Consider the following 1,280-nt stretch of genomic DNA (forward strand, 5'->3'; position numbering starts at 1 on the left):
TGCACGTGCTTCTTGAGCTGCAGCTGTTCCGGGAGCAGCACAACGCCACATCAGTACAGTCGAGGTCTTGGAACGTATCCCTATTTGTTACACTGTAAAGTAGGTTCCTTTTATGCAAATTCGAGTTATGCGCTATTTTACAGCATGAAGTGAGGGAAACCTGTACCTAAGCCTGTCGCCATCCTAGGATAACCTCACACTCACTAATGCTGACAAACAAAAGAAGTGTGATTTAAACATGTTAATTCCTCAGTGTACTTGTAGGACATGTTACCCCATGTTACTTCTGCTTATTACTAAGCTTTCCACTTTTGGGGGCATTCATCTTCCATTACAGAGTGTTGCATATTAGTGATCAGGCATGGAGTTTGCCACCATACAATAATGCCCAATAATGATGAAATCGCCTCTGCTCTATGATGTGCTGTCCCTAGTTCTGCTCCATTCCTTTCCCCCTACTTAAGTCTTACACAGTATCATCTGGGCCCCTTCATATTTGTATTACTGAATACCAGACAGGCAACTCCTACTGCTACCAGGAAGATCCCAGGCAAACATGAAGAGCTCACCTAGGAAGCAACATTTTTTTTCAGAATGGACATGAGCAAACAGGCTAAATTCTGCCCCTCACATTTAGGGTTTCCACAGACACCAATCACTAAGAGACGTGCTTTAACTCAAATAAAAATGGACCCTACATTATTCATAGAGCCTAGTAATATTTACAGACTGTTTGGAAAAGAAAGGGTACAACCTGCTGCATGAGATGGGTAATTGCGCCAGTGGAAGATGCGGGGATAGATTTCACCACAACAGAAGTCTGCGTTGCTGTCTGTGATTGAGCCACATGCTGCAGCAGAGTCCTCTGGGGCTGGGATGACTGCTGGTGGGGCTGTGAGCGATGACTGACTGAAAGTAAAGAGGTTAATGTCACTTCTCCAGAACTAACTGCAGTAGCTGAAGCTACCCGTTTTGCTGTTTTACCTTCAAATGGAAGTAAATATAGATTAAATAAAAATCTGAGTATGAAGTCCTTTACTGTATGCTAGCTTCAACTTTAAAATGCAGCTCTATTCTGAGAAGCACTTTAAAAATGACATCACAGGGCCCTGTTTTTTCTTAATAACTTCAATGCACAAAAGCTCAGTTTTAAAGGAAAAGATGCTTCTTAAATTCTAGTCCTGCAAACTGAACTTGCATGAAAGAATCCAATGTGAAGCTGCATACATATTCAATAAGAAATTCTGGAATCTGTCTTACACTTTTATCTTTGAAAGAGT

At 41.6% G+C, this 1,280-nt stretch overlaps 1 protein-coding gene across 8 annotated transcripts in view; it reads right to left on the reverse strand.

The window, feature by feature from the left end:
- EMSY (EMSY, BRCA2 interacting transcriptional repressor) overlaps positions 1-1,280 on the reverse strand; it is a 45,571-nt gene that overhangs the window by 7,551 nt on the left and 36,740 nt on the right. For all 8 annotated transcript variants that reach the window (XM_006021959.3, XM_025202048.1, XM_006021956.3 and 5 more), the window contains one exon: positions 755-909. In XM_006021959.3, the coding sequence (XP_006022021.1) occupies positions 755-909 (155 nt within the window). The remainder of the gene's footprint in view (positions 1-754; positions 910-1,280) is intronic.

The sequence above is a fragment of the Alligator sinensis genome, unplaced genomic scaffold (assembly GCF_000455745.1).
Source record: "Alligator sinensis unplaced genomic scaffold, ASM45574v1 scaffold1008_1, whole genome shotgun sequence".
NCBI classification, from domain to species: Eukaryota; Metazoa; Chordata; order Crocodylia; family Alligatoridae; genus Alligator; species Alligator sinensis.